The following is a 17,747-nucleotide window of genomic DNA, read 5'->3' as shown; positions in this document are numbered from 1 at the left end:
GAGAATAAAGGCATAAAAAAAGTTCTGAGTCTAAGATAGTTAACTTTTACTTATATTTTAAAAGTTATACTTGATTTATGCAATGAATTGAAAAAAAGTTTTAACATTAAATTTTCTTTTAAAATTTTGAAAAGAAAATACTAAGAAACACGCTAACCTGATTGCACAAAATCACTTTTTGCGCACATTAAGAAGCGCCAACCATTTTAGGGTTTTTGTTATATACTATCTTTTTTTTAGTATTGTTTAAACGCATTGTTGCAGGCAACAATACATAAATGATAAGATGTGTTTTTCTTCTATTATTATAACAATAGTTAAGCGATTGTGTGAAAAGATACATTTTAGTCTATGATTTTATCACAACCATCCTTGGTGCAGTCTGAATTTAACTTGAATTTGAAAGTAATTCTTCATGGAATAATATTTATAATTATTTTTTAAAATTTCCATTGTCTCATTACATATTTGCTTCATTTTATTCTATCTGTTGCTGTTACTGGAAAAATGCTCAGCTCAGAAGTAATGTCTCAGGTACAATGTTAAAACAGGAGAGAAATAGAGAACATATACTTCAAAAATATTTAAATTTTCACCAGACAAATATTTTTAATTGATTTCTTAAAGTTTGTTACATTTCTAGCCTTTTTGATAAAATTTAAAGTTTGGAAAAAAATAATAAAAATCACATTATAGATGGTCACTGATAAAAATTTATTTATTAACAATGACATATGTTCGATAAATTTCCAGGAATTATTTATTTCACGCACGTAAATCATTAACTCGCAAATTCTCTTTTTCCTTCATTACTAATTTACAATTTAAAAGAAAGAAAGAGTTCTGGAAAATCTAATCATGAAATTTCAATTCCTGAAAGAAGAAAAAAAATATTAAAATGCAAACAAATTATTAGAAGAGAACTCCTCCGTTGAGTAATCGCAAGTTATCATCTTTTAATTTATTTTCATTTGTGTATTTAAAAATTTACTTGGCCATAGATGGCGCCACTGGAAAACAAGAACAATCGCACCCCCTCTGCCTAAACAGGCATACGTCAACAACAACAGCAACAACAAAAATTTTCGTTTCATGGCTTATTCGAGGTTTGTTTGAACTCACTTTAAATTAGTTACGAAGGAGAAAGAGAATTTGAGAGGAAAAGTTTCTCCCGTGGTATGGCGTCCTCTTAAACTGAAGTTAAACGAATTCATTTTACTAGAAGATCTGTCATCACATTAGCTGCGGACATGTTTATAGTTCGTTAATTAGTAAAACTAAAGAGCTCCCCTGATTGCCCATTTTACTCATATATTAAGTACCCATTTTATTAATATTAAGCATCCATTAGTATATTACGTACTCATATATTAAGTACACATATTTGGCCATTTCTTCTTGATAATAACCTGCTCTTTATGAGTACTACGTATTTTAAGTAGAAAATATTTAACTAAAAAATATTAATGATTCGCAATGAACACTTTTTTATGATTTAGAGTTTCTTACATCAGTATAAACTTAACAAGTTTTTCAAATTCAAAATTACGTTTTAACTGCCTCATTAGAAAAAATTTTTTCGACTCTAGTGAAATATGCATTTTAAACTAGAGAATAAATGTCTACAAATATTTTCTCTATTGCATGCTTATGTATGTCTGAAAAGGCTAACTTTTCTTGTATTTTTAAAGTTACACTTGATTTATGCAACAAAATTAAAGAATTTTTAATTTTCTTTTGGAAATTTTGGTTAGGAAATACTAAGAGAAACTAGCTTACCAGTTAGCGCAATGCACCCAATTTTCCTTATCAATTCCTATGATATTTGCAGAATCATCCATGATGCAATCTGAGTTAAGTTTAAATTTGAAAGCAATTCTCTATGGGATGATATTTAAAATGATTTTTTTTTTAGACGTCTACTGTTTCAATACATATTACTTTATTTTTAATTCCGTTCCATCTATTATTTTTGGAGAAATGTTCTACTCAGAAGTAATGGTAACAATTATTTGTTTATTAGTGATGTCTATTTTTAATGTAGCATCGGTATTTTATACCTGCTGTAACATTTTTCGTTAAAAAATATGAACGTTTTAATTGAGCCAATAGACTATCTCTTTTCTTCTCAATCGACCAATGAGAGCCGTGGAGAGTTCGTCTAACTGGTTTCGAATATTAGAGATGGCTGTATGACGTTGTGTCACTCACTATCTTTTAGATTTAAAATTTATATTGTCTCTTCAATTTATTTGGTAGTCTTTACACTTTCCCTTACAAACTATTGAACAGACCCTACAGAGTTCCTACCCATTACTTTCCCTACAGAGTGAACTGAAATGTCGCTTCCCTCAAATTCGCAGAATGGCAGGTGCGTCGGCTTTTTTTTATCTATCCACGTGAGCCCTAGTATTTCTACACTTTGCGTTATTTCCTAACCGTAACTATCTTAAATATTTAAATACTTTAACTTTTATTTTACCTTTTTACTCCTGTTTTAACCGTAACTTCTAATTTTTTTCTGACTGTTACTCGTTTATAGCATTTTGCTATTTAAGGGGTTGACTGTGCTTAACGCGGGGCAAATATTATTGAGGATAACATAAAATATAGTCCAATTACGCCATTTCTAATGTCAGACTGTATATTATCAAAATCATACCAATAACTTAACACACACAGATTAAACCACTAACCACTAGTACTACGGCGAACCCGGTGAAGGAGCAACCGTAAGCAACCCTGCAGGTTCCGATCCGGGTTAGCCGTAGGAATTAGTACAGCGAGCAACCCGGCACGAGCGGTCGAAAACCGGAACAACCGGGTCGCTGTTTTAACAGAGGATTATCTAATGTAAATAATGTTAATATTTGTAAATATATCCTACTTTATTAGATTAATTATTCACTATCGAACTATGATTATCATATCTGCATATAATATTTGTATATAGTTTCATTATTATTTGCTTAACATTGTCTTCTTCATTGTTTTCTCATGTTTTTTATACTTGACTATGGGGTTCTTCCCTCTTCTTATTACTAGAATAAGCTTATGACCTGAGAACACAGGACATCACAGATTCGATGAATCAGTTTGTGGCGCTTCGCACCTAACACCGAGCTATCCAAAATATCCAGCCTAACTCGGGGCATTCGAGTTTTGTATTCTTCTCATCCTCACGTCTCCGTTTAAACGGGGCCCTTTACTTCCCCCCCCCCTAAGGCTACTAGGAAGGATGGTGCACAACTAATAAAAACTTAAGTTTTCTTCAAATAAATTATAATTTTACTGCACCTCATTATTTATATTGAGTCTAAAACCTGCCGTCGTTTTCTTTTCCTGGTGTTGGGAACATGGGGTTGATGGAATCTATTTTTCCTGTATAGTTTTGCTGATTGAGCAATGGGTCTGAATGTCTTTTTCTTCCTGACAAGATCCCCAAGTATGTGACCTTAAATTCCTCTACCAGATCACCATCTTCATCACTGAGATTTGCTGTTGCTCCTAGATATAATTCATCAGAGCTAAATAAAGTTTTCTGTTACTTCTGACTGACTTTCTTTATTTTCAACTGAGATGGAAAGGTATTATGTTTCGTTTTCCCTTTTTAGATGTTTTTTTTTTTTACGATTTTGTATCCGGGATGTTATGGAACAACACTTATGCTACACTAGTACGTTCATTGCCCAAGTTTACCTTGAATTTTTATACATCACCCAGCCCCTTATGACAGATTGGTCGATACGAATTCCGCGCCCGGCTCGCCCTGAAATCAATGCTGGCGTAAAATATCCTCAGTGGTAAACGGATCATGTGTTAGAGTCCCCTTCCCACCAGACTAGAAATGTTTTTGTGGTTTTTCTCGCCATATAACGCAAATGCGGATTAGCTTCATCCAAAAGTCCTCCACGAAGGCAAGTGTCTCCCATTACTTGATCCAGGTTTTCTGGGTTCTTCAGGATTCTTCAGGTTCCCTTGTTTTCTGGATTGGGTTTAAAATTACAAGGCTACGGAGTTGAACATAGCCGTAACCCAAAAAATTGGGTCGGCTGTTCAGCGTCGGTTATAAAGTAAAATGGACCCATGAGAGGCTTTCATGCTCTCTTACCCAAAGTCCATGTTTTTATATCCCTCCTTACATTCATATTATTTGTTACGTTTCAATAACTGTTAAGTTTTTTAAAGTGGATTCTCATTACTCTTTAAATCTGAATATTATTTGTTACGTTTCAATAACTGTTAAGTTTTTTAAAGTGGATTCTCATTACTCTTTAAATCTGAATATTATTTGTTACGTTTCAATAACTGTTAAGTTTGTTAAAGTGGATTCTCATTGCTCTATATATCTTACTGTAATCATCTCATCGTAGCCTCACTCTCTCCATATTATGCTAAAATTTTCTGAGCGACATTAAATATATATTATTTCTATATGTAAAAATTAAAATAATGAAAATAGCAATTTAATAATTAAGTATAAATATTTCTAATAAATTTCTTACACCTCTAAAGGTTAATTTTTATAATTTCAGATATCATTATGTTATATGTTATGAACCGATTAACCATTTTTCAGAGATCCAGTTGTTATTATAGATTCAATTAAATTTTGAAATAATACTGATGACTAAAAATTAAATAGCAAGAAACTGGAATGGTAAGAATATTAATCGAGACTATATCCTCAATTTTGGATGAACTTTTATTTTTCTTCTTCTTTGTATTAATTTTTAAAGTTTTTTATCTATATATTTTTTACTCAATAAACTGTAATGATTTCTATTTTGTCACCTGAGATGATAAATATGCATAGTCAAATTTTTTTTGCATTATAGCATATTCTCATGGTTTGAAAAATATTGCATAATTTTCATGTCTTACATTCAAAAGCAGTTTGTCTGAAAGAAAAGTGTAAAATTTATTTATTTATTTATTTGCCTGAATTCAACAAATATTTTATCAAACGCAATAGCAAATTTTTATTTTTTATTTTCTTAGAATCAAAAAAGAAGTAAATAAAAAAAATGAATAAATAGAATAAATAAATAAAACTTATAAATAAAATAAATAAACAAATAAAATAAATAAATATATCTTATGAATAAGATAAATAAACAAATGAAATAAAATAAGCAAATAAAATAAATAAATATAACTTATAAATAAAATAAATAAATATAACTTATAAATAAAATAAATAAATATAACTTATAAATAAAATAAATAAACAAATAAAATAAAATAAGCAAATAAAATAAAAAATAAAATAGAAAAAATAGATTTTGTGAGTATTTTACCTTTTCATTATGTCTCGTCTAATCTATTTTTTTCCCTCGATTTTTTTAAAATAATTTAAGTTTTTGTGCAAAATATTCTTTGTTCTATAATATTTAATAGGTAAATGAAAAATGTTCTCTGACACCTAATATTTACTTCAAGAGTCAAGCTTTCATATTATCCACTTGTTCAATAATTTATTCCGTTAGATGTCAAAATTAATCATTGCTCACTGCTAACCTATAATCAATGAAAACTCATAATTACACAAAATAACAATAGTTTTTACCTTATTTGAAGAGCAACTGCCACTTCGTGACATTCTTGAATAAGAATTTCTATGAAAAAAGTCCCGTTTATACCATTAGCACCGAAAGGAACTGGACAAAGGTGATTGGTCAAGGTTCAGAGGTCGATTCAAACAGGTGTATAAAAGAACAGAAAGAAAGTTTTAAAGAGTTTTTCTTTCTAAGATTTTTCAGTAAACTCATAAGAGTTGTTCTCTTCCTCAGATTTTATAGGTATGTGTTGTTTATTTTTATCGTATTCATTCACCGTGATATTAATATAATTTTATAACAGATTTACATTGTTTGACTTACATTTTATCGGTAAAATATATTTATGATTTAAAATAATTTTATTTGTAAATAGTATGCAGTGTTCCTTCTTCAAATTTAAGTGGAATCATTAACGGTATAAATGGTTCCAGTATTAAAATTTAAAACTGGAATACTTCATTACAGAGGTGTGACTAGGGTTTACAGCACCTGAGAACTAATTCAGTTTTTGTACCTCCTTGTATGGTATGAGAGTTATAGGGGTCTTTTCGGGGTCACTTTAATAATAATCTGTAAAACCCATTGTCATGAGATTGTTAAATTTTGCTTAAAATAAGATTTTTCAACTTCAAATGAAATATTTTCTTTTTAAACAACGTAACTTGATAACTTAATTAATTTTTGATTTAAATTAATTTCGATTAAATCAATTCGATTTAAATTAATTAATTCGCTTAAAATTTAACAGTGTATATTACTAATATAGTTTCTATTCCATTTAGTTATTTTCGATCTCGTTTACTGTGTTTTATTGAATGATAAGTGTTTTATTTTAAAGGCATTTTTCATTCAATATATTGCCACTTTGTTATAAATAATTTTTTCTTTAAATAAAAAAAAGAAAAAACCTTCGCATAAAGCAAAATAAAATGATATAGTACGGTGAATCGGATAAAAATTTAAAAAAGTTATGGTGCCCATAATTTGCAAAATGAAACTTGTGATATTTAAAAGAGAAAAATAGTTCATTCTGGAATTTATTTTCAATCATTTTTCATAAATTTTGCGCTCCCCTAAGGCTGCGCCCGGGGAAAGACATCCCCTGCCAGCTACACCACTGATGCCTCAAACTTCGCAGTTCTACCCTCAGTTCTAGGATTATTTTAAACAAGTTAAGCACTAAAAAAACTTAACACAACCTAATTATAATTCTAATTTTTATATTTTATAACTGTCTCCGAACATCTCACCCAATTTTTGAGTTTACGACTACTAATGCTATGTAGCCTAACTATGCTTAACTATGCTATAAATTCTAAATTAATTTGATTATAAACGTCAAAATTTTTAGCGAAATATTGAATCATGTGAATATCACGTGTGAAATATTTTATTTTATTTTATAACCCTCGATGAACAGCCGATCCAATTTCATGGGTTTACGACTACTAATATTCAACTCCGTAGCCTTGTGATTTTGTACCCAATCCAGAAGACAAGGGAACTCCTGGGTCAAGTATTGGGAGAAAGTTTGCCTTTGTGGTGGACTTTTTGGTGGAACTACCCGCATTTGCGTTAGATGGAAAAGAAGTCCACCAGAACCTCCCATGGTTAGCCTGACGGCAAGGGGACTCTAACCCATGATCCGTCTACAACTGAGGGTATTTCACGTCACCAATGCGGTCGGCGGGATGCGGAATTCGTATGGACCATCAGCCATCACTGGGATTCGAGCCCGGTTCACCTCATTGGAAAGCGAACGCTCTATCGCGGCTCAATTCTAATTGTTCATTCTATTTCGGCCCCTGACATCAAAGACAGTACCAACCAATCCATGTGTGGATATGTATTTATATCAATCTCGTTATAATTTAAGCCCAATTTCAAGTTACATTTTTCATAATAACTAACAATCACGAAAAAAGTATTTACTAAGTATTAATGGGCTTGTATTATCATTAGGTATAGGTCTCCAGATGATATTTAAGCACTTTTGGCAGCTAGTCAGAAAATTACCTTAGGTTATGAATTTTGCTAGTAACTATCATGAAACTAGAATTATTATCATACAAAGAGCTCCGGTCAAAATATGTGAACTTCAGCTACAAAGAAGGTGATCAAAATTTGACGATAAATTTTCTCTCAACAAAACAAGAGACCTAAAAGAAACTGGATAACTATATATGTATTCTGCTTTTAATTCGCAGAAGAGGAAAACTGTTTTTTAAAAAATTAGAAAATAACCTTAAGGCAACAGCATACAATTCCACAGTGTGTGAATTGAAGAAAATCGTCAAATCCGCAAAATCAGAATACTTTAAAAACAAATTCATGAATTGTAATTCAAATGACCAAAAAAAAAATAGAAGAACAGAAAAAGCACACTTGGAATTTTTAAAATTTATCTATTGGCAGAAACGTGAAAACTGCAGCTATTTTCCGTGACCTATCTAAAGCATTCGATAATGTTGACCATAGTCTTCTAATTAAATAAGTCTAATTAAATAGTCTTCTAATTATGCTGGTTTCAGAGGATACATCTTAAAATGGTTTATTTCATATTTATTGTACAGAGAACAAACTATTAAAATTAGAAACAAATTTAGTAATTACCCTTTTTTCAAATCGGGGTGTTTCGCAAAGATCTATATCAGGACCTTTATTTATTATATTTATTGATGACTTTTGTTTTCTCAAATTATAAGCTAAAATTACAACTAGTCTGACGAATCTGTTTTGCTATATTCATGCTCCGATTTCAATGCACTCAAATTTCAAATTTAATTAAATTTTTCTGATATTGCAAGATAGTTTACGGGTACCAACCTCACTTTAAATTTAAACAAAATTAAATTTATCTATTTCAGCTTAATAAATTTTGAAATTCATTTCAACATTAAATTCCATTCAATTTCTTGCACAAACAAAATAATTGCCAATGTCGCATGTTAGAACCTGTCAAAAATATTAAATACTTAGGTTGGTATATGGACTCTAATTTTAAATGGAAAATCCATGTAAATAAATTAATTAAAAAAAAACTGCATTTTGTTTTGTGGTATAACTACCACTATAAATATTAAATACCAATTTACTAGTACATATAACATGCTAACTTGATTCTTGAGGTACCTACTGATAAATAAAATCAAGTTAACATGTCATATGTGCTAGTGAATTAAAACATTAATATATAATAGCACTATAATTTGGCGTGGTGATTACAAAATTCCTATTATGTCCATGAATTTTTTTTTTTTTAAATGTTAAATTTTCAGCATCAAAACGCTTGTATTTTTAGAAACGTTAATTTACTTTCTCTACACCATAATGTATGTTTCCGTATTTTAAGTTTTTTTTTTACCAAAACAAGACTACCTGCAATTTAAAAAAGTATAATATCTTAAAGAATACCGATTGAAATTTATAACTTATCATAATCATTATGATACAATATATTTGAAATTTTGTGACAGAGCCATTATTTCGAAATAACTTCCTTGCCTTTGCAAAAGTTTTTTTAGATATACGAGAAGAAGAATTTAAAACAAATTTTGTCTTTCTAAAAAAATAAAGGGTAGCGGGAGCAAAACTTATAATTGAAAAAAAAAAAAAAAAAGAATGGGGGAAAAAAAGAGAAAGTATGCATTTTCATATGTAATAATTACTGGGACATTTTATTTTAAAGAATAATTTATTTCATTTAATATTTTTAGGAACTAGAATTTCATAAGTTGTTAAAGTTGTATGGTAGTATTTCTTGTAATAAATTTTCGGTTGAAAAATTAATTTAAATCAAGAATTTTAAAATTATTCCTTCAATTAAAAAAATTTTAAGAATGAAATTTAAACTTTCGTTTCTCTAAAGCAGCTTAGTTAATGAGCAATACTGAAACACTTTGTTGAAAATACTTTGTCACAGAATGATATTTTGTTTTTATGAACACCGATGAATGGCAACACCGATTTTCATGGCGTTTTTCTCTACAAGCTGCAAGGATGGTTTGGATTGTGTTTCAACATTTTTGACCTCGTTGTGTGACTCGACTTTAATTTTTTCTTAAAGAACATCTTATTATTTTTTAAAGAATATCTTATTGTTTAAGAAAACACAGTTATACAAATAACATCGTAACAAAGACTTATCTTTTTAATAAAAGTATAGAGGAAACACAAATGCCAGGTTAAAGCTAATTAACCCCAAGTTCAATACAGAGATTCTCTGAGAATTTAAAACACAATATAATTTTTAATTTCTTTTTCGGTTAACGTCTCTTTAAATTTCATTAAAAATCATTTAAAAGAATAAGTATCAGGTATGAAGCTAGGAAGTTCAAGAGTTTTATAAATCTGTCAATCAATTATCATTTCATAATAAGAAAAGAAGCCATATGTTAGAAAAATGGAAACGTACCATAATAAAGTTTTGGAATTAAAACCGCAAGCCTATATGTTCGTTTAATTAACACATAAAATTAATAAAAATACTTTTTTCCAGGTATATAATAGGTTTTTAGCTGATACATGTGCAGTTTTATTTAAATTAAATCATTCGATACTCTTAGGTTCTAAGATTTAATTACCTTTCTACGAGTTGAAAATTCCAAAATTTAAGACTTAATGCATAAAATTAATAAGAATACTACTTTACAGGCATATGATAGGCTTTTAACTTATGTTCAGATTAATTTAAATTAAATGTTTCAATACTCTTCGGTTCTAAGATTCGATTACCTTTCTACGAGTTGTAAATCCCCAGACTAATGACTTATATATTTTCTTGGAAAAAAAAAATAACAATAACAATGCTCTTTAGTAATGTTAAAAATGTAATTTTTATAAAATTGAGATCATTTTAATAATCTATTTTTTTATATGATGGTCTTTTCAATTGATGCTCTTTTGAAGACGCTGTCTCAGTTTTAATCACTTATTTTAATATATAAATGAAGTTTGAAAAAATGAGAAATTTGTAAAGTCAAAATAAAAAGAGTAGAAGACTTAGTTTTTTAATATAGACGATAGAAATTAATTTTAATTTCAAAAATTACAAATTTATTACAAATAAACATTTGCAGAAATTGAACACGAACTGCTGATAATTATCAACAAGTTTCCTACTGATGCTACGAAAGCATTAATTTGTATGATTTTTTTTCTTTTTAAATAAAGAATGCATCACACTGAGTAACACAATTCCTTTCATAACTTAATTATAGTACCTGTCATGGCGTACTAGTATTTGAGTCCAGTACTAATATTTAAGAATTAATATTTGAGCCTAATATTTACATAAACGCCTTCGTACCTGTCGTCTCTAATGCCACTTGCCAATACCAGAAAGCTTGCTTGGTGAAACCAAGCGAATTTAAGGCAGAGGATGCGTTTCTTGCTTTTCAGTGGCACTATCTATGGCCAATAATAAGACTTCAGTCACACACATACGTCACATCCCGTTTTACAGGGAGGACACATTCACTCATTATCCATCCGCATTTCTTAATTTAGACTTGAACCAGAGCGAGATCAATCTCCAATCCAGTACCCTCAGAGGAATTGATTTGTTATGGGAGCTTGAAGGACATTGTGACTCAACAGATTTAACGTGTACCAGTTACCATATACAACCCGTGGTGTCTTCGGAATGAGGGGATAGAGCTCACGAACTCTTAGACATGGGCCCAACTCCCTACCAACCAGATTATTTCTGCCTACACCTTAGAAACCTAATTAGTACTATAAACGTCCTCACTTGCAGACGTGTAAGAAAGCCCTGATACAGAGTGAGTTGATCATACTAAGACTTAATTTCAACCCGAACATTTTTATCCCCTTAGTTATTTCTCGAGATACATAGGAGTTCGAAAATTTTTGAAACAGATCAGTTCACCGGAGGTAGATAGTTATTATATAAAGATGTTCATTGTAAGTATGTAGAGCTAACTTATTTCAAGATAACACCACAAAATAGTTTAGCATAAGTATAATTTAAATGAAATATTCATTTTTCTTTAGCATCATAAACTATTTGTTTAATGAATTTTAAAAAAAAATTACATTCAAGGTTTTAGGCTTCAGAATAAACAGTACAATAGTTAATGAATCTTTTTCCATCTTCTACTTGTTTCCGTGTCCTTGGTGCGAACAGGAACTTGTTTAGCATTTTCTGAACAGTTGGTTTAGGAGCTGAGCTGCAATAAATTAAAATCTAAATAGATACGTTCCTAAAATTTCCCACGTTTTAATATATATTTAAATTATTGCTTTGAAACTTCGTTGAATATTTAGAGCGTCAGACGAGTTTATCGAGATAACAAGAACGCAAAATATAATAAGGATCGTTTTTGATTGATAGATTGGTTTGATAAACATCTAGTTCACTGCAAACCAGAACAGTTGCTTGAATTCCTCTTTATTATTCGTATTTATAATTCTATAATATTTATTTATAATGCGTTAATGTTTTATTTTAATATTATCGGGATAAATAAAATTTCTGCAGAGTCTACCTGACAACTATTCGAAAATTTTAGTAAGGTAGCATACTATGCTTAAAATAGTACCAAAAATAGTATGCTTAAAATAGTTCATACTTTACTACTTAATCAATAGTTTTAATTGATTTTTTCGTACATAAATGGCTTCAAAAATTAAAAAAAGAATCTAACGCAGCACTATTTTTCGCATTCCATTTACGTTCAAATAGACCTCAAATAACCATCTCAAGTTGCATAATATTAAGATGAAAAGGTTCAAAAGCAGCACTATGTGCTCAATTAGTACAATATACATGTGTCTACGCAGCGCTGTATATGAAGAACGTACGATAAACCACATTCTCAAACTGTTCAAGGAAGGAAACACCATGATTATCATGTTGTAGGCAATACGATGTTTCTGTGTTATTGTGAACAACCTAGTTAGGCTATCAATTCCTGAAATTTGTAAAAATTTCCTCTTGGAAATTATTTTGACTACATTCATATTGTAAAATTTCTACAATCATAGCTGGATGCAAAAATGGGGGGGAGGAATGGTTTAGCAATGTAATGCCTTGAACCCTTTATATTTAGTAGCTAATTTCTCCTGCTTTTGGCGAGAGATTTTTTATAAAACAAAATATTTTTAATGGTTACAAATTAAAGCTTTAGAATTTAATTTTTGGTTAAATAATTTTGATTTTCTAAAAATTATTTCAATAACCATGTAATATAAATAATTCAAACGCATGCATAAATAATATGAAAATTAAAGTTTTTAAACGCTGGTGAGTTTAAAAAAAACTTTCGCTTGTTTTCATTGCTATTTCACTAACAGTTTAAGAAATGAGTGATAGAGCTAGACGTTCTGGATTTGTAGCTATGCATCGTTGTTGAAAATTAGGCCGTAATCAAAGTTTCTCCAAAAGACCATTTTTATTTTCATAAGGAAGTAATAATGTTTCTTAAAATCCATTTAAACTAAAAAAAAAAAAAAAAAAAAAAAAAAAGAAAATCAGTAAGGTAAGGGAATGTTCAAATATTGAATATGCATGTTTTTGGCCATTTTGGACTCCCCCTTCCTCTTTGTCAGCAAAAATCAATAAATAACAAACCCCCTCATTATAATAATAACAACATTATTACTATTATGAGGGGTTTTTTTTTAAAAAATTAATGAATTGCATTGCTGTTAGCATTTTAAAATGCATTTTAATGACTAGCATTGACTGATTTGTATAGTTAAAAAATTTTATTGAACTTCAAAATTTAATGTTTCTGGCATGTCCCAAACAATATTTCCAATAATAACTAGCTTCAAAACTTCCCATAAATTTTTCAATATCAAATTTTTTCTATCTCAACCGGTGTAAGCATTTCTAGAATATACGCAGAGGGTATTATTTACAAAAACTTCGTTTAAAATATTCACTTAATTTACAAAAAAGGCAATGTTGGGAAAACATTCCATCATATGAAAAATCAAATATGTTATTTAAAATGAACCCGCATTTGTAAGTGGAATTTAAAAAAATATTTTGCTGTGTCAAAACGAAATAGGTTTTTATAACACATAAATACTTCCTGTATCTAACTAACAAAACCACCCTATCACTTGAATTTTCTTACCATCAATCTATTCTAATTAAATTGATAATTCGTTAAGATACCATCCATCAACATCCATTAACTACCATCTGAATGTACATTTTTTTTTCTTTCTTTCAAAAATAATAACGTGACGATATCGTTTGACCCCTTTTTGGTGGGGTCATCATCATCTATGCAAACTTTCAAATTCCCATTGCATATATTTTTTTTTAAGCACTTTCTGAATAGGTTTTTTTTATTAATTTCTGAAAAGACATTAGATGGAGATAGGAAGGTCATTTATTCGGTAAATGTTTTGTCATGAACTGTTGTTGCAAAGAGTGTCGTCAGGTTAAAAAGAAAGTTTTCATTATTTTAATGAAGATTATTTGGCAGGAAATCAAATGGGCGGTCATTGTTGACGGACAGGTAGCAACAACAGAATCATTTTGAAGGAATAAGTAGAGGGTGATTTCCTGCAAGGTGCGGGGGGTCAAGATGTGAGGTCAGATGCAAGTATGTATTAATTCGATATATAATCATGTGCCTAGCTTTGAATGTAGGTCAAGAGAAAGCTAGCACCTACAGTTAAATCGAACGAAAAGATTTAATATTCATTTTGGAGAATATAAACACTAGAAGGTATTTCTTTAATTAAGAGAAAAATCTTATGTCAGTATTAATTTTTGTATTTCAACCCCACCACTAACACACAAACAAAATAAATTCTCTTTTTACGTTATAATTTAAAAAAAAGGAATTAATGCGGAATTATAAAAAATTATTTATATTAATAATAATTTAATAATAAGATAAATTCTTGATAAATTTTCTTGAGGAATTAAATAACGTTTGCAGGTAGAGGTATAGTAACGTTATTTGAAAACAAATTGTCTCTCAATTTAAAAATACTTTTATTTATTTATGTCCGCGTTATACTTTTTATTTATTTAGGTCTGCGTTATATCTTTTATTTACTTATCTTACGTCTGTGCTATATCTCTTATTTATTTATCTTATTAAAAATCGTACGCTCGCTCGCGTTAGCATTAACTTTTGTATTTCGAGCCCCTTTTCCTCCCTTTAAGAAAATCTTTTCTGCGTTAGGATAAAAAAATTTTAAAAATATTGCAAAAAAAATTTAAAATGATTTGCGTTATATGCAATAGATAAACTCAATTTAAGTTTACATACAATATTCAATAAGCGGTTCTTATGCGTCTAGGTATCCCACAAAAAATTTATAATTTTTTCGAAGATTTAAACGAAGTTTTCTATTTAAGTAAAATGTAAAAATAAAACTGCCTCTTTGTTTAAAAATTCTTTTATTTATTTACTTTTTATTTATATTTTATAAAAACATTAGCACATTCTTTGTTTTAAAAAAAAATACTCTAAAAACATAAACAGGTACTGACGGATTCAAATTATAGACCAGCATCACCCCTAATTCAGGAAGCATTGTTGTATGTCTTTGGAAAGTTACATTGCTTCCCCTCTAAGTCTTATCTTAGTTGAGTAATTAACAAATCTTAGATGAATATTTTGAATTATTAACGCGTTTACCTTCATCCGAACACAGGTGATCTCGTGATTGTAAATAAAGTCATCGCCGGTATTTTACATGTTTCAACTGTTTTACGTTCAGTTGAAAGAATTTTTTTTAATCACATCTATTAAACTAAAAACCAAGTATTAATCCATAAATTTTCTGTCCATAAATTTTCTATAGTAAATTTTAAAAGTTTAAAGTATGGGTTAAGACATCAATTTCCAAAGTGTTTGATCCTGGTGTACAGTGTCTTTGAAGTTAAGTCTAAAAATTTTCTTTTAATTAAATTGATTAAAAACATAAGATTTTTTTAAAGGAATTTTGAATGAACCCTTAAGAATCCTGGCCCCTTGGCCAATTATCTATACCTCCCCCCCATACTTTTACTATGCTTATATTATATACTAGAAACTAATATCTTCTTACTAATTAAAGAATTTCGAGTATCACTTGTATTACTTATGTTTATGTAATCAGTAATTACTTACAAAGGTATTACTTCTGAGATGCTTATACATTATACAACACAAAAATAACATAGGATTGGAGAGACAACTTTTTCGTGAGATAATTTTAAATGTATGTCGTGAGACAATTAGGGAAGTTTGTGAATGCCTGCAAACACTAGCAAAATTAACAACAACAAAATTAATAAATAAATAAAAAATATTTTATATTAGAATTAAAAAAAATATATATATATATATATATATATATATATATATATATATATATATATATATATATATATATATATATATATATATATATATATATATATATATATATATATATATATATATATAATAATAATAATAATAATAATAATAATAATAATAATAATAATAACAAGACTACATCCCTGTTATCATTGGTTACAATTAGTTCAAATAATTCAGTCCTGAACCAATTATTCCTTCATTAGTTTCATTTACGGTTAGGTTGGTGGCTATAACATTTCACATCCACTTTCCACAAGGGAGGGGGTGGACAAAACTCACATGGACCAGATCATACAGCAAGAGTCATTCGAAAACAATCGCTCCTGGATTATATACTAATAGAAAAGGAGGTGAAAAGGCCCTGTCTTTGCATACCTTGTATTCTTACGCATTAAGGAAAGTCATTTACTGTATATATATATATATATACATATATATATATACATATATATATATATATATATATATATATATATATATATATATATATATATATATATATATATATATATATATATATATATATATATATATATATATATATATATATATATATATATATATATATATATATATATATATATATATATATATATATATATATATATATATATATATATATATATATATATATATATATATATATATATATATATATATATATATATATATATATATATATATATATATATATATATATATATATATATATATATATATATATATATATAAAACGTGTGCCTATAATTGTTCTTTCATTACCACTTGGAAAATTCTTCAGCAAAAAGGGTTAAGGCTGACTTTTTTTAAAGAAAAAAATTACTATAAACACGATGCTGGGCAGTATCTCATACTGAATACTTTAACACTTTTTTAATAGCCTCAAAGTATACACATCTAGGAGGGATTTGAAATACTTTCTAATACATTTATTTTGTTTTACAGTTTCCATCATTTGAAAAAAATTCATGAAATTTTACATTTTATTAGCAGGTGAGAAATTTTTTTTAAAATGCATTTTTAATTAAATTATTTTTATTTTTTTTAATTTCAGTGGCATTTGTTAAAAATAAAACATTAACGTTTTTATTTTTAGGTGTAGTGGGAAGTTTTATAGGCATTCAGGTAAGCTAAATATTATGAAATTGATTTAATTAAAAAAAAAATAAAAAATACATAGATTGTATTGCAATAGTAGAGAAAACAGATAATTTTATAGGTGCATTTTGTTGTATTATATTTTATATTGTTTTATGATTATTTTTTTTACTGCATGAGGTTAACCTAAAATCAGTTTTCAATTCTTTACATTATTTTGGTCACATCCTACACCTGCTACGAATTTCCGTAGCAACTATCTAAAACTGTTTTTAACGGTTAGAAAAGTAATAATAGTAATAGTATTTGATAATTTGTTTAGTAAATTCAACTAAAAAGAACTTTGGCTCCCACGAAAAATAACTAATCGACAAATAATAATGCATAAAAATGCCAAATAATAGGAACTTTTTTAAATCCTGTAAAAACTGAAAAATAAAACTTCTTTTAAATTGTCCTGCTTTAGTTTAGCACCATAGCAAATATCTTCCGCAAAAAGTGTAAAATAAGGGAGATGTGAGTTACGCAAAAAATGCCTTCGTGGGAAAAATTAGAAAGGACATTTATGCGTTATTTAAAGTAAGTGAATATCATCTAACGCTAATTACTTCTTTGTTTTAAAAAAATCGAAAAAGCTTGTTTTCAAAACAATTAATGCTTTTTAAATTAGAATAAACTTGTTTTACTTGCTCGGTTGACTAGTAACTAAAAGCTCACAAGTTAAAGTTGTCTAAAAAGTTTGTCT

General features: G+C 28.4%; 1 protein-coding gene across 2 annotated transcripts in view; it reads left to right on the top strand.

The window, feature by feature from the left end:
* The window catches only part of LOC107440171 (uncharacterized), a 59,242-nt gene that overhangs the window by 36,892 nt on the left and 4,603 nt on the right, over nt 1-17,747 (top strand). Inside the window, exons 1-3 of one of the 2 annotated variants that reach the window (XM_043041603.3) lie at nt 5,729-5,801; nt 16,850-16,897; nt 17,001-17,029. In XM_043041603.3, the coding sequence (XP_042897537.2) occupies nt 16,873-16,897; nt 17,001-17,029 (54 nt within the window). In that variant the 5' untranslated portion in view covers nt 5,729-5,801; nt 16,850-16,872. Of the gene's footprint in view, nt 1-5,728; nt 5,802-16,849; nt 16,898-17,000; nt 17,030-17,747 lie in introns of those variants that run through there. The other variant, XM_071180065.2, reaches the window with a different exon arrangement.

This window comes from Parasteatoda tepidariorum, chromosome 1, assembly GCF_982258835.1.
Source record: "Parasteatoda tepidariorum strain Cologne lab strain chromosome 1, Ptep-v5.0, whole genome shotgun sequence".
Taxonomy (NCBI): Eukaryota; Metazoa; Arthropoda; class Arachnida; order Araneae; family Theridiidae; genus Parasteatoda; species Parasteatoda tepidariorum.
This window is presented reverse-complemented; position numbering and strand designations above follow the sequence as displayed.